At 41.7% G+C, this 24,632-nt stretch overlaps 1 protein-coding gene across 20 annotated transcripts in view; it reads left to right on the top strand.

Moving 5' to 3' along the window:
• The window catches only part of ATP2B2 (ATPase plasma membrane Ca2+ transporting 2), a 397,487-nt gene that overhangs the window by 225,917 nt on the left and 146,938 nt on the right, over positions 1-24,632 (top strand). For all 20 annotated transcript variants that reach the window (XM_031505907.3, XM_031505906.3, XM_077786065.2 and 17 more), the window contains one exon: positions 3,141-3,625. In XM_031505907.3, coding sequence (XP_031361767.1) covers positions 3,427-3,625 — 199 coding nt within the window. In that variant the 5' untranslated portion in view covers positions 3,141-3,426. The remainder of the gene's footprint in view (positions 1-3,140; positions 3,626-24,632) is intronic.

The raw sequence follows: 24,632 nt of genomic DNA on the forward strand, positions 1-24,632 counted from the left end.
GGTTTCTTAGGATATTAGACAATTTTGATTGAAAAATGTGCCACTATCACTTCCTTTAATCAGGATTTCTTGATAGTTCACTTAGAACATCTTGAAAACATCAATACCTAGAACATGTAGAACATCTTGAAAATATCAATATTGTGAGGTTTTTTGTAAAATAGTCCCTTCCCTCGCCTTCACCCAAAAAACCTGGAAACAAAAAACACCAGCCAAAAAACCACCACCCAAACCCAGTGTAATAATGGGATTTCTTGTGGATGAGACTCTTAATTTTCCCATTTGTGCTATCTGGATGTATTTTGGAAATGCAAAGCCCCATGATGGGAATATTGCCACATCTATTCCTCAGCTTTTGGTGAAGAAATATTCAATATTCAGCACTTAGGAGGGGTGAGGTGGTGGCGTGTCAGTCCTGCCAGCCTGGTGAGGGGGCTGGGCTTTGGCTAGGAGAGATTTTGGGGTGGGATGGAGCCTGAGGATCCTGTTCCATGGGATTAGGGAGCTGCATTAGCAGGGAATAATGTCAGTCACACTCTGTGCCTGCTGTGTTTCTCCATCTGCCTCTCAGAAACATGAGGTGGTGTTTCCCTGGTGGCGCAGCATTAGGTGAGTCATGGGCAGCACAGACTGCCAGTGATTTGGTTTGGAAGCTCTGAAGGAAGTGTAAACTTCATATTTGTTGTTTATTGGTTAATATTTAATTGGAGGTGAAATTAAAAATTAAGCAGGCAAATGACTCGCGCTGAAAAGCAACAGCACTGTCTTGCTGTGGCTGACAAATGACAATGTATTTCTAAGAACAGAAAAAAATGTATTAATTTATAGCTCAGGGAGCCTAAAGAGATGCTTTGATTGAGAGGAGTGGACACATCCCACAGGAAGATAATGGAGAAAATGTCTTTGCTGTTTAGTACCCTTTGCATCAGAAATGAAATTAGTAGATGGTTCTCTTCAGAAAACACTCAAAATTGGCTTTTTCCTGTGGTGTTATGGAACAGTTTAAGAATCATTTTATTATTTTAGAGCAATGTTTAAAAATATTTTTTTTTTTTATTAGAGCAATGTTTTTTCTGTCTTTTCTCTTAAAATCATGGCTGTTTGAGATGCTCAGCTTTCAAAACCCTGAACTGCACTTAGGAGCAGACTTTATTGGGCTTTTTTTAAGCACTGGAAGTAGAGAGCAGCCTGTTATTTCAGCTCTCTGTTATCGTCACTGTAGCCTCAGAGTCTTTCTGACAATCAGACCTCAATCTGCATTTTGCTGTGGCTGGCAGCAGGCAGAGCCTGGGATGCTGCTGGTAGGAAGGAGGAGCCCTGTGCTGCCTCCTGGGATGAAGCCTGTTTCACTGGGCATCTGTGACATTTCTGGCCTGCAATTTTTTTCCCCAAATAATGCTGCAGGCTGATGCTATTTCTGTTTGGAATAATGATCCATCCTGTTTACAAAATGACAAAGCAATAGAGTGAGTAAGGCCTTTTTTTCCTGCTGCATATAGGGGTTTACCTGGGGATGGGTTGAGGCTGAGCAGTGCCCAGGATGCAGCCATGGAGAGCAGAGTCTGGTTCACCAGCTCCTGCTTGGCAAATGAAGACCCTTTTTAATTGCTACTTCTGGTTTGTCTTTGTTGTTTCCTGTAAAAACATTTTGTGCTGAAATTCTCATCTCTTGAATGTGAAAAGCAATATGTGAAATTGAGGGTGGCAGAAGTTCTTAGCACTGGAAGATACATCAGTAAATAGGATGGGTGGAAGAAATGTGTAGCAGTTGGCTGGTATTTGAGTTTTGGTCTGTAATATCATAGTGAACTTGAACTTCCTTTTTTTTTTCCTCTTTAACTTTTTTTCTCCACAGAAGTCAAAGGAATGTTGAGTTTGAAGCTATAAAGGAGAGGACTGGTAGAGGTTCAGTTTTGTTAATTGAGCAAGGTAACTCCAAATTAGTGCTCACACAGGTCTGATCTTCGTCACTGCAGAGCAATGGCAATGTCTTTAGAGAGTGGAAACGGCAAACCCAATGTGTTACGTCAACTGTAGCTGGGTGGGGGATTAAAATTATTGCAAGTCCAGGACTTGAAAGGCATTGGGCTCCTCTTGATGTGCTTTATCTGGGCATTTATCTACAATTTCCACTGGGGATTGCTGTGCCTAGAAAGTTCAATGTGTGACCTTTGCCTGTGACAGGTTGGTCAGTTATTAGGCTGCTGAGGTGCCCTTTGAAAGATCTTTTTTATTGTAAAAATGATTCTGATACCTCTAGATTAGACAGTGCACTCACACTAACCAGCTTGAGGCAAAAAAGAAACCTTTAATCTCTGTTAAAACTCTGCGTGCCAAATATAATAGCTGGTTTCAGCAGTATTTAAACCAACTTCATTAGAATATGGGAAGGGGAAACAGGTTTTAAAGGCTGGCTTTAGCAAGTAATCAACTGTCTCCCAGATGGTCCAACTGGGACTCGTTCAACACTGCACATAAAAAAGAAAATATAAAAAGGGGAAAAGAAGAAAAAAGAGCCCAGCAGAATGCTGTGTGTGGCTGGGCTCAGGGGAAAGGACTCCTCATACAGAGCTCTGCCTCTTCCAAGGCAGACATCCCATTGCATCCATGCTGTGCTCACTTGCACGGAAGGCAAGGCTGCAAGACGTAATGTATTTAAATATATTCTGCATTCGTGATGATGACTCTATAGTTTTTCCCCAAGTTTCACCACCCTTGTGCTAAAAACCAGTTTTGGTTTAACTCATTATGAAAACTGGTAGCATTTAACCCATTGTTAACCTTGGAGCCATATCAGGGAGCCTTTGTTCTGGTCAGAGGACAGCCCGGGGTGGCTGTATGGAGCAGAGCACGTACTGGGGGTGCATCCTGCACGCCGGGCTAATCGCTCACTAATTAATATTCATGACTCATCTCATTTAGCGGCTGCTCTTTGGACTCGCTGCTATTGGTGCTGGAGCTGTGAAGAGCTTTATCTAAGGCAGAGGCGGTGCTGTCCTGGGGTGGATGCTGCCGACCTGCAGCTCCTCCAGGACACCCCACCGTGGTGCTGTGCAGCTCCTCTGAATGCCACAACCCGTTTGATTTGACACCATCCCATGTCCCACCTTGTAATGAGTCCTCTCTGCTTGTTCCCAAAGGTCCAGAGGAAGAAATGACCATGTAGATTCTACAGCTTGGGTGCAACATAATGGGAAATGGTGAATGGAGTGGAGCTGGTCTGCAGCCTTGAGAGCAGCCGTTCTGTGACCTCCGGTCTGTCAGGGACACCCTCCGCTCCAGGGGCATCCTCCACGTCGCTCGCCGGACACACGCGGGATTCTTTTTAATTTCTCCGATTTGGAATTTGAGATTCCTCTCCTTCCATTTTTAAAGAGTTTTAAGATTGTATCAACTACAACGAGTGGAGCAATATAACCAGCCACGATGGGTGACATGACAAATAGCGATTTTTATTCCAAGAACCAAAGAAATGAGGCCAACCATGCAGGAGAGTTTGGGTGCACACTGCAGGAACTGCGCTCCCTCATGGAACTCCGAGGGACAGAAGCAGTAGTAAAAATTAAAGAGACTTATGGGGAAACAGAGGGGCTCTGCAGACATCTGAAGACATCACCAACAGAAGGTAAGCACTTCTCTCTTCCCTTGAATTAGGGGACTTTGTGTAAATGCTCTCCTGACAGCGAAAAAAGAGGTTTTGATTCCTACCTGAACAGAATTCTCTTGGAGCTGCCATTATTCTGAACAATAAAACAAGAGTCTTCTAAGAAAGAAGGTAAACCAGGCCAGCTATAACTAAAGCTGGCATGAGACTGAAATGAGTTCTTCTTGTTTTAACAGCTAAATGCATTAATTTGTCCTTAAAATGACACCAAAAAAAAAAAAAAAATCAGCACGCTTTAGGTAAAGAGACTTTAATCTCTGTGCTCCTGGGGGTAAGAAGGTGCAAAATAGTTGCTCCAAAACAGCTTCTAGGTATTTGAACCTCTTGAGAGTCTGAAATGATCTTTTGAGATGCACATCATGATACCATGTAGATCAATATATTTTTTCATATTTATATATCAGTTACTAATCTTCACTTATTATATTACCAGAGATAATTTTGCTTAAATCATCAGTCTGTGATTGTATCAATGTTTTTATTAGCTGCACTTCTGTTGTGTGTAAAACTAAGCTCCATACTTTCTTATGCTTAATAATACCAATCATAACTTTCCAGTATCTATTTTCCTAAGTCTTTTTAGCGACTTCTACTTGATCATTTATTAGTCTGGTTTTCAGTGCTCAAACCAAATAGCTTCCCATAAGCATTGACAATGAGGCAATGTTTCCCTCTCCTCATACAATTTTCTTTCTCTTTAAGTGCAAATAAAATTCTGTTTTATTCTAAGAATTCTATTTTTGTCACCGTATTTTCATCTCCAAGGAGTATTAACACTTTTGGAAATTACACAGTCTTTCAGTCTATAATGTTTCTGCAGTCTTGTAAAGTAGCCAAGATGTTCATTTCAAGTTCTTTTCTTTTTCACAAAGATAGAAGTTTTGGCTTTGTTCCATTCTCTTCTTTCTAAAATTAATCATTTAGTTACCTCCAGTGTTTGAATGCCTCAAAGTCTGGAATTATTGGTGTGATCATAAACATGTCAACTGTAGTGTGATACCATAAATTACCCTAGCTGAGGGGTCCCAAAGGAGCAGCTATCAATGTCTCAGCCTCAAGAATTCCATGTTCACAGAAATTAATTCAGTGCTGAAGTCTCTGAGCTCATGGCGGTGACTTCAGTTAAGTTTTGCCAACTCATTCTAGTGGTTACCTGGTCAATGTGAACTTCAAAGGAGATGTTAATTGCATTATGTGTTCAATTTATGACATCAGGGAAACTCAATTCCTCATGTTGGAACAGAGTGTATGGATCCAGCAGCGTGGCACACTGACTCCAGCAGTAATCTATATCTGATACTGCAGATAAGGTAACTTTCCTCCAAGCATTACGTGCACTTCATCACTTGTGCATTAGGGAAAAACCTTTCCAGCTTCAAATGGCAATCAGCATAGCCTTGGAATTGTGAAGGCTCCACTGGGTTTTAATTTTCAAGTGGATCACATAATAGGAATTCCCAGTCACATGAAGCTTACATCTTATTTTTAATTGTTTTGCTTGGAAAAATTCTCTGAAATGTCTTGTCAAACTCTGGAAACTTTCACTGGAGAGAAAGTATCCATCACAGAGAAACTTTAAAGGCTTACGGCAAACATAAGCTTTTATTTGGTTCTAAGTCCCAAGCCATTGATTTTCTTGATTCCAAGCTCAGTGAAGAGGATATTCACTTGGAGACATAACTATTCTTAGAGGAAAGAAACATAATCATTTCTTATGTGGAAATGGGATCCTAACATCAAGCAGACATGATTTGAAAATTAATTATTGGCACATTTAGTTTTATCTTTTGGTCTCTGCAGCAAACTGTGGATTCCTCATTGAATACCTTTATAATAAAACCACAATTTGCTACAGTGCCTGAAAATCACTTTTCCAACCAGGCATCATTTTTGGTGAAGCACGTGTCACTGAACTTCTTTTGTTTTTCATACTTTGGTGTGTTGCACATCTCACATGGTTTTATGGGAAATAAGAATTACTGCAGGGCACTTCTTTGAAGAAACCAAATGGCTGAGTAGGAGTTCTGAGTGACTGAAACAGTGAAAAGGACCTGACTATAGGACTTGGTTCTTCCTTTCCTTGTAAGTTCTTCTTCAGAATTTATCTGCATGAAGTCCTTGTAATTTTGTGGGATAGGTGCTGAAACAGACACCAGAGCAGAGAAAAAAAAAAAAAATGTTTCCTGCCAGGGACATGATAATTTGGTAAAATGTGGCCTAAACTGAATTTACTGGTTTATTTAGAAAGCAAGAAGTAGTCATGAGCTCAGAGCTGACTCAATTAATTTCCCATGTTAATATTTGATGTCCCACCTATGGATTGGTAGCATCAATCACACTTAGAAGTGCTTTTTGAGACTGTTTTAAAGGCCCTGAACTTCCCGAGTTAAGACATCGTATTTGTAACTCAGATGCCATTGACACTGCTGTGAGCTTCATTTCCCACTGAACACCTGTCTCAATTCAGCATGGAGCTGGGGAAGTCTGCTGAATGTTGAGTGGAAGAATATCTGCATTCCAGATGAATTAATAATATTATTATGGGTTACAAGACTTCAGTCTCTCCTTTAAATTTTCTTTGATTGCTCCTTTAGCTATAGATGCAGTGGAGATCCCAGCTCTCAGTTATGCCTGAGGGATTTCCTGCCCTAAAGTGATTATATTATAATGTAAAGCTTCCCTTTAAATGCTCATAAAAAGAACCTCCCAAAAATCTATGGAAATAATTTATACCAAAAAAATACACATATGTGTCGAATTTGCTTTAAAAATATTTATGTTCAGATTGGTTTCACTTTCATTATCCCAGAAATACCAGATATAGGCAGGATCTAGCCCTGTCACTTTGCAAAACAAAGCTGAATCCCCCCTTGGGCAGAACTGTGCTGACAGTTGTACAATTTTCCATGCAATTGGAGTCTCCGAGGCCCACTGGAGCATCAGTGATACCTTATAAAGGACAGCTGGTAAAATGGGATGAGTTTGTTGGATGAATACCAAATGAGAGTGGAATCCACTCTCTCCAATACTAAACTATTTTTGCCCACAATTTTATATAATACCCACCAATTTACAGCAACTTTTTCATCTACTTCCCCTTATAAAAATGTTTATTTCTTATAGGAGTATGTCAGTGAATTAAATTCTCTGATTTCTTGCTTAAAATACTTGGATGCTGTAATTTCCAGTGCATGTAAAAAGTGAAGGATTCACTGAGTGTAGGATGATGGAATACCCTAAATGGGAAGGCATCCACAAGGATCCCCTGGTCCTGCACGGACACCCAACAGTTCCACCCTGTGCATCCCTGGGAGTGTTTTCCAAAGGGTCCTGGAGCTCTGGCAGCTTTGGGGCCATGTCCCAGCACAGTATAGTTAAGCTGTTTAAATTTTTATATGAAGGAAGAACCTTTCCCTGGTGGTATCTGTGCAACCACACCCCAAACAGGCGCTCCAGAAGGTGTCACATGTTGGTGATGAAGTTACAGCACTACAGAGACGTCTAGAACCTTAACCAGAGAAGAACTGGTTAAGGTTCTAGAAATGGGCTGGTGGAGTGCACTGGGGGAGAATATTTCAGCTTAATTTCATGTTTTTATTTTTTCTGGCTGTAGGTCTCAGGATACCATGAAAAGGTTTTATGGAAATACACAATATCAATTAACAGTTAACTGTTAATATTTCTACTGTAGAAGCTGACTTTTTAATAATTGTAACTGCCCTTAGTTGAGCTACCAGAGAATTTCTCTCTTTTCAAGTGTGTATCTGATGTGTGGGGGATACAGGGAGAATTAATTGGGCCATCTAGGGAGGTGTGTTTATTTTTCATTATTGCAATCTAAAAAGCCTTTCACAATTTTAACGATGAGGTAGAAGATGAAGAAAGATTAAATGCAACAAAATTAACCAGCTGCTTTTAATACTCATTAGTTTTGGTTCCTCACACTTGCTTCTATTAAAATGCACCTTTAATAACTTGATAGTCTGTTTGGAAGCTGTTCTTGCTGGTTCAAACTGAATTGCAGTCAGGTGCACCACTGTGTTCAATCAGCCACAGAGATACACAGAATTTGGAAAGGAAATTGGGAAAGGAATGAAAAGTACTTGATTCAGACAAATAGAAGTTTAAAATAGAAATATAAAATAATTGATTCTATGACTGTCAGAGTCTGAGCTTTATTTTAACACACTGTCAAAACAGACCATGAATGTAAAGAAATTGGTGATAGCATCATTTTCATTGTTAAAGGAATACAGGTGGTCATATGTTAAATATTATCCATAAGTTCAAGATCTTCTTACATTATTTTACATTTAAGGTAAGGATGGATAATATTTGAATAATTTTATAATCTCTTTAAAAGGAATATTGCCAGCTGTCTGAAAGTAGATTTGATGAGTTTCTTTGTGATGTTGAGCTGAAGTACTTTGGAAACCTTCACAGCAGCACTTTAAAAGCCCCGTAGGAGCAGACCCGCTCGTCCTCTCTCTGGATCACCACACTGCCTAATTCCTCATCCTTATTTGTGGTGTCAAAACATCTCTTGTAGTTCAGGCCCATTTGCCAACCCCCCAGGCAGCAGCCAAGCTCCAAGTCCACATCCAGCCCTTATCTGGATGTGTTCTCCCCACACGGAAGGTTTGGTTTGAACAATGAAAGCAACCCTGGCCATGAAAAATCCCCTCAGCACTGGCAGGGCCAAGGCCTTGCATGGAAAAGCCCCATGGAGGAGCTTAAAACTCCTATTTCACCTGGCTGATCCTGCAGTGCCGAGTGTGGCTGAGCTGCTGAGAGCTTGGATAACTTGGCATTTTTGGGTGGCTCCATCAGTGGGCTGCCCCAAGTGTCCCAACAGGCTCCCAGAGACCTGTCCTAGGAAAAGGGGCTGGCTCTGTCCATCAGAGGCTGGCTAGGAAGGAAGGAAAGGGGTCCTGGATGCTTCTTCATTTGGAAGTTGCAGTTGCAGAAGCCCTCGTGTATCCCAGCTGGGTTTGTTCTCCCCAAGGAAGAGAAGACCCCAGGGAGAGGCCATTGCAGTCTCCCAGTATTTGCAGAAGGTCTGCAAGAAACTTAGGAAAAATGTTTTAGCAGGACCTGTTGTGATAGGAGAAGGGGTAATGGATTGATACTGAAGGAGTATGGAATGGATACTGATAGAGATTAGGTATAAGGAGGGAATTTCATACCATGAGGGTGGTGAAACACTGGATCAAGCTGCCCACAGAGGTGGGGGATGTCCCACCCATGGAAATGTTTAGCACCAGGTTGGATGGGGCTCTGAGAAATCTGGCCTAGCTGAAGATGTCCCTGCTCTCTGCAGGAGTTGGACTGGACAACATTGAAATCCTCATTTAAATAATGGGATGATTCCACGATTCTCTGCCGTTATCTCTGGGGGAGCCGGAGGGCTCCATGGCTCTGTGGGAAGAGTGGGCAGCACAGAGCGTGTACCCTCCCCACTTCTGCAGCCCCACAGTGGCACCCAGGGGCTCCTCCTGCCCCTTCTCTGCAGGGACAAGCCCCAGCTCCCTGTTTGTGTCCCTTTGCAGCTCTGCTCTCTGGGCCTGTCCCCAGCCACAGGGAGCCCCGGTGCCACCGGACTCCTGCAGGGTGGGAAAGGCTGGAGCAGCCCGAGGAGGGATGGCTGTGTGTGAATAACTCATGGCAGGTTTGCTTTGGCACAGGGGCTGTCTCAGCCCTGCACAACCCGCCCGGCCCAGCTGGAAGGCTCGGATTTAGGGAGGTTGCCTTTGGCTCCTGTGTCCCGATGTGTCCGTGGGCCAGTGCCAGGCAGATGTGCTGCCCCAGGGTTCCTGAACTGTGCTCCCTGGACCACTGGGGTTGGCAGGAATGGCTCTGTACCTTGGACACTCCTGCTGCAGGCAGCATGTTATAGTTCCATAAAATCTCGTCTCCATGTTTCATGATTTGGAAGGGGTGCATGGAGCTTTCTTGGCAGTGGTGCTTCTTTTCCTTATCTAATATTTCCATTGTTTATATAATGGAACAGCAAACATTCTTCCAAAGGTTACCCAAACATAAGCATCTCAAATGAATGGCTCAGATTTTTCTCTGTGATAAGTCCAATTTCATCGCCCATTTTGTTTCTGGGTTCTTGCATGTCACGCCCCTTGCTGATTTACTTTGGCTTTGTTCAGTTACTTGTGGAGAACTAGAGATATATTGCATGATGCATTTTCCCCATAAGGCTTCAAAAAAAAAAAAAAAGAGAAAAAAGATACCTAGCCCTTTGAGAATCCTAAATGGCTTGCAAAAAGATTTTCTCTAGGTTACAGGCAGTGCTTTAAAGTAAGGCCAGGAAAGGCAGAAAGCAAGTGAGTGTCTTCTGCTTTTTCTATTAGGCAGCATCAGAGGTTTTCTGGGGTTGGTGCTGATTTATTTATGTGATTATCCAGGACATAATCTTCCTCTCAACAATTATCTTACCTCAGCAGGTGCAGTGCTTAGAAAATTGGCTATTTTCATGCAAGCTGAATTCCCTTTTCCCTGTAAGACATTAAATACATGCAGGCAGGGTGTACTGACCACAGACATGCATTCTGCTCTTGTACCTCAGATTTAAATGAACAGAGTAATTATTATGTGTGAAATATTCTTATACCTATTCTGCACAGGACTAGTGTTTGTTCATTGTAGTTAACTCAATTACAACTACAATGTGTCATAAGTCAAAGGAAAACCTGGCCCAGCAACTTTCTGTTATTATTTCCCTCTTTGCAAAGAGATTATCACAGGTCAGCATTCTCCATAACGTGTTGTGCCCCAAGTTTCTCCTCGATCTGAATGCAGTGATGCAGTACAATGAGTCAGCCCCTTTCTGCTAAATTAATAAGTGATGGAAAGTGTTGCCACTTTTTGGGGTAGTTGATAAACTTGTAATCTCATTCATAGGAGTAGTGGTTTGAGTTTGTTGGCATAATCAGCTCATTCATTGTGTGAGAAAAAGATGAGGCCAGGCCTGGAAGGTAATGGGCACAGTGTAATGATGGGGGAAGGGATCTTGGTGATCCATGGAAGCCACGTCAGCTGTCCCAGTGGCAAACTGGGATTACGTTGGTGGTGCTCCCTTGGAAAGTGGCAATTAGAGCTCTGCTTGGAGGATCAAACAGGGATCATTCTGGGCTGGGGTGTCAAAGTGCCTCCTGTGCTGGGGAAGGCAAAGCTGGAGGTTGGGTCAGTGATGGCAAAAAAAGACCTGAAGGGGAGGAGTGGCTGCAGCCTTTCCTTGGTGTGTCCCTGTGCTGGGGGGCTGCTGGGAGGGTAACAGGACTGCAGAGGAAAACATCCTTGGGGAATGCCTCCCTCCTGTTGTACTGCAGGGCTCAGAAATCCATAAATACCTATAGACTGCCAGCCTTGAGTGAGAGCTGATTTATCTTCATTTTGTTCTTGTTTTGAAAAGGCTGCAGGAAGAAAGCGAAGTCCATTACACCAAATGAATAATCCAATCGATGGAGCCAGTGTGCCCTTGATGGAATTAAGCTTTGCCTTTGCAGTGTATCAGAGACAGAGAAGGGTTTATGCCTGATTTTGTTGGTGACCCGTGAAAGCAAAGAGTTGCCATGCAGTGAGAGCACAGCTCTTAATTCATTGCCTCAGCTGACACTTACAGGGGTGCAAAAACCTGCTTCCTTTAAAGCGTCACCTTAAAATGTAGAGATAAAACAATGACTTCAATCTCTGTCATATGTTCTCAGACATTTTGTCAAGTGTCACTGCTAGCAGTGACGCTGCTTCCAGCTGAGCCATGGAAACTGGGAAATTTTGCTGATAAAGTGTTTGTAAGGATCATCTGTGGATTGGACAGGTGATGATAATGCCATTCCTCACAATAATGAAATGTTGAATTTTGGTTTTCTTTTATTCAGCATTGCATTTCTGTGTTTTCATAAAAGAGGATTGTGCTATATTTTTTTTTTATTATTGATAAAATGAGGCAGTGGCTTTACTGAATGTAAGCTCAGCAGCCCTGCAAGAAGAATTAGTATGATTAAATGGTCATTTTTCTTTTGAAGATAACTTATATCAAGAGACCTGGGATAAGGACAATGTTAGGTGCAGTAATGATTTCCTGCCTCCTTTCCCTTTTGCAATTACTACTCACCCTTCAAATGTAGACTGTTCAAATTTACAGTTTCCAATTGTTTTCCAAGAAGTCAGAGGCTGGTGTTTGACATGCCTGTTATTTATAAAGGTGAGTGGAAAATAAAGCCAAATATGTATTTTTGGCAGTCAGCTCAATGTGCTTCCAAAACAAACATATCTGCATTCCCTCAGTGCTGACTTCCTTTAATGTGGTACACTCATAGTTTCTGACATGCCTTCGAAGTATCTCTAGAAATTATTTCTCCTCTATCTCCAGGAGGTTTTTTTTTCACATCTGTGTAGGTGTTCTGGAAACTGTGCTTGAGATCCTGCAAGGTGTAAGGAGAAAGCAGCCTCCCCAACATCCTGAAAAGCTGATGATTACCTCAGACATAAAGAACCTGTTTTCACAGATAATAGATGACATTCTCTGGCACAGCTTTCAGCAGGGTATAGTAACTTCCTTTTCAACTTTTAAAGAAGGAATAAACCTTTTTCTGAATGCTCATTATAAATCCCATTCCTTGTCCTTGCCTTGGAGCTGGTAAAACAATGCATTTCAATGTCCCATCCTAATTGCCAGTCCAGAACTTGGCAAAGCAGCCACGGATTCTATTAAATGCAGAGGATTTCAGTTGTGTAATAGAAATAGCTGGGTGTATGTAGCTGCTATTTCTGTAACAATAGCATTTACTAGCCCTTGTTTCCTCTGTGCTTTCAAATGAAATTCTTCAGGGACTGCAGATACTCTTTTCCTGTGTGGATTGTGAGCTGAGTCAGTTCTGCTAAGACGTGCAAACCTGAGCTTCCAGAGGCTGTGCTGCTCCTTTGATTATTCCTTTTGCATTTTGTGTCAATCTCTCCTCCCCTGCACTTTCCAGAGTCTATTTCAGTGTGAAGGCAGCTTAGGTAGGTACAGTCCTCTGAGGTACAAAAAGGCTGAAAAAGTGAGTATTGGGAAGGAAAACCGACCAAATTTATGGAGTAGTTCAAAAGCTGTCATGGTTCTTTTCCTCTGATTAGCATTGGAGATGAGTTGAAGGAGGGAAGAGCCCACTCCTTTACAGATGTGCTTCAATAGGTGAGCTTGTCCTCGAAGGAGGTACAGAATAAGAGAGCAGAATTTTCTTGGAGCATCCAGTGAGTACCCCATGAGCTGCAGCAGGATTTCACTCTGCCTACATGAGTGAGGCCACTGCTCCTTGGATGCTACAAGCTGAGTGCTGCTTGTTCAGGACTGTGGCAGCATTATTGTGGAAGAAAAATATATGGGAAGGCAATGGAACTGCAGGGCAGCTGGGCAGTTATAATCTTAGCATTAGTCTGGGCACCTCAGTTAATTATTTCCTTAAACAATACAGCAAATCCTCTTGGATTTTTTGCAGTTTTTCTGGCAGTCTCAAGAGTTTACCTCATTTTGGAAGCTTGGGTGGCACTGGGGGTTTCCTTGGGTTTGCCTCACTCCAGTCATGTGCTGGCCCTGTCCCTTTCCCTGGCACAAGAGCCCAGTTTTAAAGGACTGGTCATTCTTTTCTGAGCCATTCCATTCTCTCTTTTCCAGTTTGCTTTTGCTTACTTTCTAAATGCACCCTGAAGTTGTTTTACCTTCGTTTAAAAATCCTACAGTAAGAGGAATTGCTGGGTTACATCAGCATTCTACTTTGCCAGTGGAGTCATGGCTGTTGCATGGTTTTCCACGCAACATGGACAGCAGAGGTCATCCAGCTTGGCATCTGCAGCCAAAATCTCTGCCTGTCCTTGAACTGCAGTGTTACAGGTGGCTTTTAGCCCACACAAACCCTGGAGAAAATCCCTTATTTTTTTGTGATAATGAAGCCAAAGAGTGAAGAGGCTGGCCAGATCAGAACCTGTGATTTTCACTCCTCAAATTGTTGAGTTTTTACGGAGAGAAAAACCTCAAGATACTTTAAAGCCCCCTGCTGTTTCCTGCAGAAATATGGTGCAAATTGGAAAATTCTGGAAGCGTCCAGGTGTGCTCCCCTGCTGGCTTTGTGCAGCTCTCCCGTGGGGGTGCAGAGTGCCTGGGCTGCTCCTTTGTTCCATTGTTTTCTCAAGCCAGTGAGTTTTTGGGTGCGTGGGGCAGTCAGGGACAGTGTGACAGAGCTCACCCTGCCTCCCTGGGGTGTGGAACGTGTGCCCATTGAAGTGTTCAGAACAATTTGCTTTCCAGACTTCAGACACATCATTGAGGTGTACCCATGGTGGTACATTGGAGGTGGTTATCAGTGGCACAGGAGCGATGATGGTACCAAAATCCTCCCAAAATGGGAAAAAAACCTCCTCTCTAATGTTCTCTTTTTAGTATTAACAAGGCATTACTTCAATCTTGGCCCAGAGGTGAGTGGCTGACAAAGTTCCAACCTCCACACCAATTCTGATATAAAACATTTACACTTATTTATGCATTTTTAGCAAAAAAAATTATATTCATTAGTTCTGACATGATTCTCTTCAGTAATGAATATTCTGTCCTCTATTGGTTATTTATATTTTCCTCTTCATGCTAATTTGGTCTCTATTCTTTAGTCCTTTTATCACCTTTTTCTCTAGCTTTCCAGACTTTAATCTCCCCTGTATCTTTGGTACTCCAGCAAGAGTCTGTGAAGAAACTCAGCTAATGTTGGCTAAAAGTGGGCACTACTTGTCATTAATTAAAACAACTAATTAAAAATTAATTAGAGTTATATAATTTCCAACAATTCAGTGCTGCATGAGGCCGTTACATGAGAGCTGCAGTTGGCCCTAGGATGATAAATTGCTTATTTTTGGTGCCTTGTCCATCGGATGCTCTCAAGCTCCAGGGGTTGAAGGACTCTACAAATGAACTTTTAAAATTCACAGACAGCTAAGGAAAATGAGTTGCTGGGTATGTTCCCAAGGAAGTCTCAGTGGTTGTGTTACACCTCCTGCTGCTTTACTTGCTTATGAACATGAAACCTCATGAGGTAAATCCCAGAACCCTCAGAAGTGAGCTTGGGAGGAATGACCACTCTTTTCTGAGCCACTGGTATTTTCTCTTTTCTCTCTTTTCCCCCAAGCCCACGGTGCACACTGAGGGATGTGCACAGTTTGTTGTGTTGGCAGAGAAATGGAGCAGTTTTAGCTGAGGAGGTGCCACAGGTCAGTTGTGTTTCCTTCAATGAGCTGGCCCGGCTGGTTTGGTTGTGTTTAATCCACAGCACAGCTGAGCTCACTTGCCTCACTAGGAAATATCAGATGGCAGAAGCCATTAAGCTCAAATTGTCTTATTCACTGTTTTGAAGTGACCCCTCAGCAGAGGACAAATACACCCAGCTTGTTAACGTGTGTGTGCATCACTGCTCCAGAATGCCACGGCAGGCTGAGAGTGAGCTGGATTCACATTTGGGTTGGATAAGAAATGTATGGGTTGGTTAAATAAATGGCTTTGAAGAAACACATTTTGTGCCTTCAGCCCTGAAGAGTGGGCATGGTAAGAGATCTACAGAGTTTGAAAAGATTTTAAAATAACTTTGTTTTAGCGTTTGCAATAGATGGAGGGACTCTTAAGGTAAAAGCAGTGTTTCATTTTTTTTTTTTCTTCACCAAACCTAGATGTTATTTTTAATTCCTGATGTTAATCTTGTTGAACAAGGCTATCAGTGTGGCATGTTTTGCCATGAGATGCTGGCAGTTCTTTTTACTGCCCCACTTTTCCCAAAGTATTGATGCTGACATGAATGTCTCTGCAGCTCACAGTTTAAAATTACAGAGAAAATTTGGGTGGGACTTGCTGTGGGGTGGCAATCCACGCTGTTCCCTGGGTGGAGAGAGCTCTGTGTCTGCTCTGCTGCTCTCTCTGCCGATGTCCCCACGCTCAGCAGCTGCTGAGGGACACCTCACCACCTGTGTGGGTGGGAGATGTCCCTGTGGGGACATCCAGCCCTGCTCTGGAGTCACTTGCAGCTGCTGCTCGGGGTGCAGCAGGCACTGCTGGCATCCTTCCCTGCAGGATCCACCAGCTGCTCCTGTGGCATCTCTTCTCTCCAGCCATGTTCCTGCTGGAGCAGCAAACTCCATTTTAAATGAGGGATTTGGGATTAATGCCCCAAACCTGGGACCCAGTTTGCAATCCTCTGGATTTCTCATTATGTATCACCGTTCCATGGTGCTTTAGGGAGAATTTCTTCCTCTCTTACCTTTATTTTAAGCCTCTTAACTTGCACTGTTGCTTAAAAGTCCTGATTTTATTTGGGGGGCTTCTTCAGTCTTGCTTAAATCTTCCTTAAAAGGTTCAGTCACAGGAGGCTGCCATGGGATCTTTATGAGAAATTTTTTGCTAGCTTCATTTATATTTGGGGGGTGGAAAGAGGGGAATAGGCTTAAGCCTATTAAGCTTTAGTTTGAAATATTTTGCAAAAGTTCATTCTATTATTAAAAATTGATAACACAGCTGCCTGGGACTGCCCAGGAATGTTATAACTTTGGTGGATTGCAATGACTGGTGGTGACTGACAGGAACAACAAAAAAATATTAAGCTATGTAATGCCTAGGAAGTTGCAAATTCATCTTGTAAATTATCCACGTGTTCTTGTGTTATTGAACAAATGCAGGTGCTGGTCTGAGTGGTCAGCAATGCTAGAAATGTTTCCCTGATAAATTTAAATAATTTATCTGAATTTTCCTGAATTATTTCTGTAATATTCTGAGTATTTCTGAATATCTACATTTTCCACATCTAAAATTCAGTATAATAGTCCCTATTATGGACTCTTCCATTTCTGAATTTATCCTTTTAGACAACATGAAAAAACAAATATCAAAATTCTGTTCTGTTGTGATTTCAGACCAAACCATTCTAGCTTCAATTTTCTTTACTTTCTTACATTATCCTTTGATTGCAATTTCTTTGTAGATACACTTTTCCTTTATTGCTCATTTGCTTTTGGTCTATATTTGTTTGGTGGCTTGGCGTTTTTGGTTTTTTTTTTTTTTTTCATTTTTCTGCTTCCTTATGGTCTCAAATATCTCTGATTTTGAAATGGTGGTGAAATCACTCTTGTGGTCTCAGGTAGCTCCACTTTCTCTAACCATCCCAAGCTTTGGAGGCGACCGTGTGCTTTCAGGTATTGATTGGGTCATGCTGAGCATCTGTCCTGTTTGAACTTGGCCCTTTTGGCAGAACTCATCTCCTTTATTTGCTCTGGCCCATTTTTCCTGTTTGAACTTGGCCCTTTGGCAGGGCTGTCTCTCCCTTATATGCTGAGGTTGTTCTGCAGGACGGTGGCATCAGTCCCTTGTACGACTGGGAGATTGTGGCTACATTAATTCTTGGCAGCACATTCAGTGTTGACTGTTAAAGACAAATAGTTCAGGATGACTTTTAAATAAATCTACTTGAGATATTAAATACAGTTGATAATTACAAGCCAGGTGCATTGAACGAGGAACTAGATGGCCTTCTGTAAATGGATGTACCAGTTTCCAGTTGAAACTATTTTAAGGCCAGCAGTGATCTTCAAACTGGGCTTGTGGCTTTAAAAAGGAAAAAAAAACCCAACCAAATCTACCCCAAAGCTGCCCCAAATCCAAATTACACAGTAATTTTCATACCGTTTAAAATGAGATCAGATTTTGTTTCTGAATCTTTGAAAAAAATTTAGGTTGCTCTTTGCTGGAAAGGCTGTCAAGAGAAGTATTTATATAAGGAATTAATTTTGAAAACTTCTGCCTGTTTTCACTGGGTGAGATAATTATATGTAAAAGTCACAGGCTGCAACTCAGTATTTTAAATGACGGGGAAGATTGGCTACTTGTGTTCCTATTTCCAGACATGCAAGAATTGGGTTTTGTTTCATTCTCTCCCATGACTTAACCCTTATTTTATTTACACCACAGATGAAATTTCTGTTTCTTTCTTAAGCTAGATAATGTAAGTTTTTTGCTTTTGGGCACATCACAAGAGTTTTCAATACTTTCTAGAAAAAATATTATCAATTTAACATTTAGGGTTTATGACAAGCTTTTTTAAGTGATAAACTTTTATAATATTGTTAAAAATTAATGGATTTTGGTGCTTTGACTCTTTGGTCAACTGAAATAATCTATCCAGTCTAAGAAGTCAAGATGTAATTATTAAAAAAAAAAAATAGTTGTTAAAATGCTTTCATATAATGATAATTGGTTTTCATAGGAAAAGATTGGAAGTGATAAGGTATAATATTAGCAGATTCTCTTCTGTTTAAATTATCTTTATTTAAATTTAACTGTTCCTTACTTAAGGCTTCTTGAAAAGCGCTCAAGGTAATTTTGGTTTGAGAACTGGGAGGAACTCTGGAATGGCAATTTATAGAACCTTAATTAATTGTGCTGAGTGTGTAAAGCCAAGGAAGCCTTTGCTGCTGGTGAACAGGGACATTCTCCCAGGACTTCTTTGCAAATCCAAGTTTACAGCAGCGCTCCTGCTTTTCCCATATCACAAAAGATTGATTGTACCTAATCCTCAAAACCACATAAAGTGAAAGGAAAATATAATAACTTAAAAGTAGCCAAAAGCATTTAAAAAAACCACAGCCTGTAGTACTCTGGAAGTGTTGTGAAGGCTGGGGAAGCAGGAAAGGAAGTGTCAGAAAGTGAAATGTGAGGATAATCCACGGGTTCAGGCGCGTTTCTAATCAGCCAGAGCTGCGCGAGCGTTCGTAGCGGTGTTGGCGGAGTCAGGAGCAGACGGTGGCGTGGCCCTGGGTGTGAGGCTCAGGACAGAGTTCCTCATGGACAGCCAAGCCCTGCTTTGCTCAGTAACCAACAGCTCATTAACAGGACCTGGCAAGCAGTGCTAATTAACGAGCAAGGCCGCCTCTCTCCAGAGGTGAGCGCCTGATGTTGTGCTCAGTATTGAGGCAGGGTGTGAGGGTAAGGTGAGCTGGCATGCAAAACTAATTAATGCATCCATCCTCGTTAGCAAAGGGGTTGTTCTACAGGTCGTGCTGCGCTGGGAGATTTTGGGAAATAGAAGGGCAAAATTCACCTGGCGCCATTTTTGGTTCCTGTTTGGCTGTGGTTTATGGGGTAAAAGCAGCACAGGTTGTGCAGGTAGAGCCCACCACTGGTGTGGTCTTCTCTACTGCAGGTGGAATTCACAGAGGAGAAGATGCTGGGGCTTGGGTTGGTTTGGGGGATTTTGTGTTTATTTTGGGGTTTTTGTTTTTGTGTAACGTTTAAGGCAAAATTGCATTCCCAGGTGCAGCCAGGTAAAGATCCAGGCTTGCCTGTGGGTTTGTAATCATGGCCAGCTTTGGGACAGCAGGGTCCTGAAGAGTGTGCAGACCTCAACCCAGTAATCACACTGCTCTAAACTGGCAGCAGTATTGCCTAGTTTTTATTCAAATTAATTTCTTCGCACAACAGGGCTGGGCCCAAGGTGCCAGTGGCTCCCTTGGAATGACAGTTTCCTTTTCCAGGAGGGTTAAATGTTAAATAAAAGAACTAAGAGGCCTGGTCCTTTATGAACAACTCTGTTTATATTGCTTGAAGTTACAAGGGAATTCATTAACTTGAATCTATTTTTCAGCTGGAAATCTTTTGCAATTTCCAGCTGGAGTCTGCTGCTCATACTCCTCCTTTTGGGAGGTGTGCTTGGAGTTTCCCCTTAATCCTTTTGAAATATAGAAGTTTCAGTCTACAGAAATACTCAAAAATTTGACCTTTCCTTAAATCTGAAGCAGCAATTGATAAATAACACCTTGCTATCAACTGAAGAGGTGACAACTTTGTTTCACTTATTCTAATAAAGCAATGCTAAACAAATATTTTTTTGCCTAAGTAAAGCCTAAGAGGGAGTGGTAAAGCAGCAGGCTTAGAGGAAAATTTGTAGGTGTGGGTTAATTGCATCAAAAATGATCTCTGGCAGGGGTAAAAAGCCCTTCCTCAGTGTCACGTTGACTTAATTTTGCATGTTCTACTCGCTGCAGTTTAATGTGCTGCCAAACAGCCTTGAAAATTCTCTCTTGCTTCCAGTCTGACTTCTGATGTCCTAAAATAGATGCATATTTTTTTCTTCAATCCAGGTGTTTATGTTTAGATGGAGTGAAAATCTAATCTTTCTCTCAGAATATCTTCTGTAAACACTTACAGTGCTGTTAATGTTGTATATATGATGTTTTTTATAGTATCTAACTCTGAAAAGGAACATTTTAAAGTGAATTTGATTGCAGTTACTCATCTCTTTCCACCCATTTTCTGGCAAAAATCCACCCAGTATATGCAGTAGCAATATACTTTTGAAAAAGGAAATTATTGAAGTACTTAAGAACTTCTAGGATCCAAGATTGAAAAGAAATTTTATTAAAAGATATGCAAAAATATGGAGTGATCAATCAATGAACCATATTACCACTTCCAACTGACTAAAAACCTGGAAGATATTTTAATTTTTTTTCAAAGCTTGCAGAAGGAGAAGGAAGGCAGGACAGAGTTCATAGGACACAATGGATTCCCAAACTATTTTCTTCAATGGAAAAACCACAGCTTTTCTAAGGAATTTGGACTATTTAGGAGACTGTGTTAACAAAATTAACCTCATTTGAGCAATACCACGTTTGAAGGAATTGCCTACCATAATTCAGGTGTGTACTAATAATGAATTTAGTTTTGAACAGTGCAGAGATTGTCTCTGCCAAAACAGAGACAGCAATGTGCATTTCAAATGCTGGAAATATTGCCCTGATTTTATAAAGTAGCACTTGCTCCTAATTTAAGTGCTTGTACTTCATAAGCTTGAGCTGCTCTACACAGGAGGGAACATATTTTACTGTTGTGTTTTTCACTCTGACACAGAGCAGCATCCTTGAGCACAGTTCTGAATGAGTGTTTGTCATGGAAATATTGGATATGCTCCTGCAATTGAGAAAAAAAAAAAAAAGAAAAAAAAAGCTGAAGGGAATTAGAGCAAGAGTTGGAGATTTTATAACAGACCACAAAACAAATCCTGGACCAGCTGTAAAGTGTAAGAGAGTTAAACTGACATCTGGGGATTAAAATATGTAAACCTGCATCAACCACCAGGTGAAAACATGGATTTCCATGGTAAGGAAGGGTTCTGGATGTGGGCTGTGCATCAGATCACAGCTGAGGGGCTTTAGGGCTCTGAGTCATGGGTTTCTGCAGCTCAATTTCAAAGCTGGTGCAGTGCATGGCAAAAACTCAGCAACCTCCTGTTCTGAGGAGGACCAAGCACTGGGAGTGTTTGGATACCTGTGAGGGGTACTCAGTACCCTGCATTACTGAATGACCAAATTCTGGCTGTCTGGGACTGCTTCCGTTTCCATGTGCACTTTATTGACCTGTAAATGGAAGCCAGACCCATTTACAAAATCCACAGCTGCCCCCATGTGAGCGATCTGCTTTCAGCTTCAGAGAACACGGATCTTTGGAGGGATCCCAGTTCTCAAACTGGTGTGAGCCCAGCTCGGGCAGCCCTGGCCTGGCTGGGGAGGAACAGCCAAGGATCAGTGTGTGGCTGTTTCTGCGTGTCCCAGACAGAAAAGGGACTTTTCTGCCATTTAGAGATGAGATTTTCCTCACAGGAATGGGGCAGTTGTGGTGCTGAGGTCTGGAAAAATCCACTGCACATCCAGGCCTTTGGGAATAGGTTTTTAGAGTCACACCAGCTGTGTAGGATTGGTCTTTAGTGCTTTGTATCTGAAAAGACTTCAAAGGAAAAATGGTCAAACTGCACATCTGCATGACCAGAAGATCTGTATGGCATTGCTTTCCAAGATGTTGTCATTTTTACTTTGCGGTTTTGTAGGGAATAAGAAAAGTGCTGGAAAATGTTGAAGTTTTCCAGCTTTCATAGATGCTAGTTGTTATGACGGACAAACTCAGCAATGTGGTGATTGGGAATTAGTCCCAAGAGACTTTCCTGGAAGAAGAATCTTGCATTTTGACTGTTTTGTTCAGATCATATTTGAAATTATGTTTTTCATCTGTTGTTTCAAAACTCCGAGCAGCTTTGCTTCCTTCTGTATTCCAAGTAACTGATTAGTTGCTGGAATTATAAATTACATTTTTATGAAGAGGGGTGTACCGAGTTTCAGGTCTTCATGTTTAAATGTCCTGCTTTTCTCTGTACCAGCTGCCTCTGCTCAGCCAAAATTGCCCCTGATGTGCTACCCTCAGCTTCTGTCAGTTGTCTTGCACAGACAAAGACTGTGCCGAGTTGTGGTTTGGCCTGTAAATGTTCTGTGAGCTGGAACGTGGGATGGTGAATTATGGATAAGAGCACCTGAGAGGGCTGAGGTGCCTGTTCCCAGAATTTTCTGATGAAAAAGTTGCCTGAAGAAAATGGTGCCTTTAATAATTGAGGAGGCTGGGCTGGGCATGAGGCGCCCTTGGCACACAGAACATCAATATCATTGCTGGATGGCAGGATATGTCCTGGGCAGCTTCCCCCTGAGCCCACCTGAGGAAACTGCAGGACTCCCCTGGAAGGCAAAATGGGTTTTTAGTGAAGTCATTTCAGAATTCACTGACTGCAGCTGGTTACTTCTGAAACTGGGAATCCTGTGTGTGCTACCAGAGGGATTGCTCTGGAATCACGGATCTCATGTGGGAACTGCAAAGTGGTTTTAGTGCCTCTCAAGGTTGTCTACAGCTGCTTTGTTTGAGCATTTTGCTGGTTTTCAGTCAGGTTATATTCCTCCATTAATATTAGTTTCAGGGACATCAGCATTTGCAGTAATTTATGTGAAAAAGTTTATGTTTGTGTCTTAAACTCAGATAGTCGGTGGTTTTGGAGGGAAAGTAGAAATGCCACATTTTCCCTTGAACTAATGAAAGCATCTATCTGTTAGGACATGAGACATAAATGTTGCCTTCCTCCACACGAACATTTCTGTCACTCAGTAAAAAAGACAACCATAGGTTTACATTTTACTACAAAATATGGAATTTTTTCCAAGAAGCCCCCTTGGCAGCATTGGAAACGAGTGGGGAATGGAATCCTTGTGTATTATTATTAATTATTATTAGCTGTGGTATCTACAGGAAAAGTGATTTTTTTCCATTGCATATTCAGCATCATCACAGCTACCAACAAATTAAGATAGGATTAGATGGCAGTTCCTGTTCTGGCATTTGAGTTTGTTTTAAAGTTTTAATTCTGTACACATGTGTAAGATGCAATTCTGATGAACCCTGTAATAATATTCTGCTTTTATTCTGTCATGTGTTCTCCAAATCATCATTGTTTATAGGCAAGAGGCAAAGCAAATGCCAACAATGTGGTACAAAGGTGAATAAAGTTAAAGACTCTGTTTCAGTACATGGGTATTTATCTTTTGTAGGCTTCATAATAAAGAAGATTATTTGTTCAATTAATTTCCAAGAACAATTTGCTTTATTCTAGTAATTCTTAGCTTCACACTGTGCAAAATTCTTGCTGAGAGCTTTTTATGTGGAAAAACAATTGCTCTTTGTGTATTAGAATCCATGTTGCATTTGACATAACAATGTTATCTTTATTAAATTTCCTTGTTATACCTTTTGATTTATAGCCCTCCTTAAATCCTCATTTTAAAGCAACCTCTGATGTGGTACTTTTAGTGCCCCCATGCTGATACTAAAATGTGGGCTAAAATAGAGAATTCCAGTTGTAATCCTGAATCATGAAACTGGAAATTCTGAGAGATCAGTTCTGAGCAGGCAGAACTACATTTCCTGAGGGGATTCTTTTTGTGGAATTTGAATACCCTAGGACATGGTAATTATTTTTTCTTTTCAGTGTTTTTGCTCAGGTGTTTAAGGACACTTTTCAGGACAAATAATGAGTGTCTGGGGCCAGGCTCTGTTGGGGTCAGGTCCTGCTGTTCACACTGCAGGGTATTTGGGGCACTGTGAGGGATCTGTGCCTGATCCAGCATGAACCTGGGACTCCTTCCCAGGCTGGGAGAATCCTCAAGGAAGCTGAAATATCTTCACATTCACCTTGGAGTCCCTTGCCCAGCCATGCTATAAATACCTGAACGAGGCCAGGGAAGGCAGCTCAGGTGTCCTGTGCTGGAGCACTCCTGGATAAATATTGATAAATAAATAAATAGTGTTCCAAGGCATTTGACAGGGAAAGGGAAGGCTCCAGCTGAGCCTCTGCATGAAGGAAACAGGGAATTATCTGTTGCTACTGAAGTCTTCATCCAAACCAACTTTTATATCCAGGAGAGTTTAGCTTTGAACGCTGAATGAGCAAAACAAAAGCAGAGTTCCCAAAAGGAAGCTGGAGTGCAGGTGAGCATGGAAAAGTCCTGCCCGTGGCAGAAAACAGCAGTGGGAGAGGCTCCAGCAGGCTGGGCATTGCTTGAGGAGGTTTTTCCCAATAGAGCTCTTATGGGTACTCATGAGGGAAAATGTGGTAGAACTGGGCCTCTCAAGTAGAGCTGTTTGTTGAGGACAATTAAATGTTGCAAAATGGTGAAGGAGATGGATTTTCTCCCCACAGAGTTCATAGTTACACAGGGAAAGAGCAGTTATGTCCAAAGCAGGCCACTATTTAAAACTGGACTCCTCCAGTGTTCACAGCATTCCAGGTGTGTTCTGCAACAGCTGGAGGGTGAAGAGAATAGAAAAATTTTATTTCAATGTCTCATTTTATTTCAGTGATCTTTCCAACAGAGGAGAAAATACTAGAAATTTCTTAAAGCAGAGCTGAAGTTCTTCTAAATCTACAGAGAGGCCAAGGGAGGGGGGAATAATATTTTGATTTGTCTCCTTTCAGCAGTGGCTGTTCCTGTATGGTGCCACTGGTGCTTGGGTAAATAATGTGCTGAAATATGAGATTGGAAATGTGCAAAAAGCTCTCCTGGATGCTTCTCTGCAGGGCTCTGCTAA

Source organism: Lonchura striata, chromosome 12 (assembly GCF_050655825.1).
Source record: "Lonchura striata isolate lonStrDom1 chromosome 12, ASM5065582v1, whole genome shotgun sequence".
NCBI lineage: Eukaryota > Metazoa > Chordata > Aves > Passeriformes > Estrildidae > Lonchura > Lonchura striata.